The 2,158-nt window shown below is 38.4% G+C and overlaps 1 gene segment (V, D, J or C); it reads right to left on the reverse strand.

Annotated features, from left to right (window-relative positions):
• Positions 1-59: 59 nt before the first annotated feature.
• The window catches only part of LOC112139689, a 23,556-nt gene continuing 21,457 nt past the window's right edge, over positions 60-2,158 (reverse strand). The window contains 1 exon segment of the V gene segment in view: positions 60-755. Within this exon segment, the coding sequence occupies positions 412-755 (344 nt within the window).

Here is a 2,158-nt window from a genome sequence, read left to right on the forward strand (position 1 = left end):
AGAACAATTAATCTCCATCATCTTATTTTTTTTTAAATGTTTTATTTTGAAAAGTTACCGGATTTTCTCATTTACATCTTCACTTGACGCACGTCAAGGCCACAACACGTCACATGATACATCCCGTTAAATTTAATCTCAAGATAGCAAAATGAGCAAAAAACAAACTTCTTTAGAAAGTTTGCATTGTGTTGGGGTAGAAACGATGTTGGTCATGTTATGTTCAGCTGCTGTTGTGACGTCATGAGGACCCAGCTAATAAAGTTGTACATGATAACACAGTGGATTAACGTTTTTAATCCCCCCCCCCCCGGGCCGCGGAATAATTCCACACTGGCTGACCGGTCCACAGCCCCAAAAAGGTTGGGGACCACTGTTCTAGAGTATTGTCTTGTCTCTGCTCTGCAGGTTTTAGTACAGAGTTTTGTTGTTTCCTGTCACTGTGGGCTGCAGAGCACAGTAGTACACAGCAGAGTCTGACACATGAACCTTCTGGATCGTCAGAGGAACGGATTTGATCTTGATGTCAAGTTCAGCATTAAATCTGTCTTTCTTGAACTCTGGAGCGTTGTCTTCTGTTTCATAGGTGCCACGTTTCAACATGTACTTTGGGTAACTGTTCACTTCTTGTTTGTACCAGAACAAATATTTTTGTGAATAACTGGTCTCAAAGGTACAGTTGAGTGTGACAGAGTCTCCTTCAGCAGCAATGACTTCTCCTCCTGGTTGGATCACTTTGTCTTCTCCTTTACACTCTGAGGAAGAACAGAACATGCAGAGGAAGAGATGAATCAATAAAGATGATTGATTGAGGGACAACAATCAGCAGCTTGAACAGCTCTTCATGTACAGCTCAGTAATGTGTTGAAGTGTTTGAAGAGGAAACATGTTGATCTTTGTGTCTTACCAAAGAAAAGAGCAGCAAGAAGAATCCACAGCCAATGTTCCATCTGTACAACAAGGTTTCAATCAACAGGATCAAAACACAGAATCGCTCAAACTTACTTGTTAAAGGACAAAATGTGTAATAACGACTGCCTCAACTTAAGATGTGTATAGATGAAGAAAATATTCACCCAGAAAGAAAGAAAGGGGTGGAGTCAAAACGTAAAAAGGCAGAGCCTCAAAGCGGGATTGGACGTATAACTGTCCCCTTCTGGGCGGGGCTGTAAGCCCCGCCCTCATTCCCCCTCAAATGTAGGGAAGAGAGAAAGTAGGTGAATAAAGGTTTTCTGACTATTGAGTGCTGTAAAAACAATGTTGTTTACCTCCATACTACATTTTAATTTCATTTCTCTTTCCTCTAAAACCTAAGAAAACTTACTTAAAGGAAAGAGTAGTGGAGTTGCTGAGTGAAAAGAAAGTGTTCTGTTTGGAAAATATGGAGCTGTGAGCCATTTGTCCTTATTTTCTTAAAAGTGTTGTATATTAGTAAAGTTGTAGTTAGTAGTTTGGATCAAACAGGCCAAAAAGAGAGAAGTTTATTTGGTCAAATATGATTCTCTTCTGTTCTTCATTCAAACTATGTAGCTATTCGGGCCAGCTGGTGACTTTTTAGAGAAGTTTTAGTGCATTCTGATAGTGAGGAGTAACAGCAGTTTAATCATGAAATGACGGCATTTTTTTGCATTATTCTAAAGACAGGATGTTTATGGTTTTTAGAAATACTCTGGAAGGATATTTGAAACTTCATATGTGTGAGAGATTTAAGTTGAGGTTTCAGTAAAAATGACACCAAAGTTTCTGACAGGAGGACTGGAGACCATACAAATGTCATATATTGTGACCCTATAGAAAATTCTTAAAGCGCTCAAGTCCAAGAACAATAACTTTTTTTTCTGAGTTTACAGAAATGCAATAAGAATTAATTCAAATCATACATTTTTGAGACATCTTGAAGTTTTGTAAACTGGGAGAAATATTATGCCTCATCACATAAGCAGCCGAGTAGGATCAGCATAAAATGGAAATGTGTGCAAGTACTGGTTCTAATTAAAACGTGTTTGGAAAAATCAGAATTGGACCAAGCACAGAGCCCTGAGGTACACCATAACAATCTATTCTGGAAAGCTCATCATTTATATAAACAAGCTGGAATCCATCAATTAAAAAAAACGTTCTAGAGTGTTTTCTGTAAGACAAACACGTTTCAGTTCAG

The sequence above is a fragment of the Oryzias melastigma genome, linkage group LG17 (genome assembly GCF_002922805.2).
Source record: "Oryzias melastigma strain HK-1 linkage group LG17, ASM292280v2, whole genome shotgun sequence".
In the NCBI taxonomy this organism is placed as follows: Eukaryota; Metazoa; Chordata; class Actinopteri; order Beloniformes; family Adrianichthyidae; genus Oryzias; species Oryzias melastigma.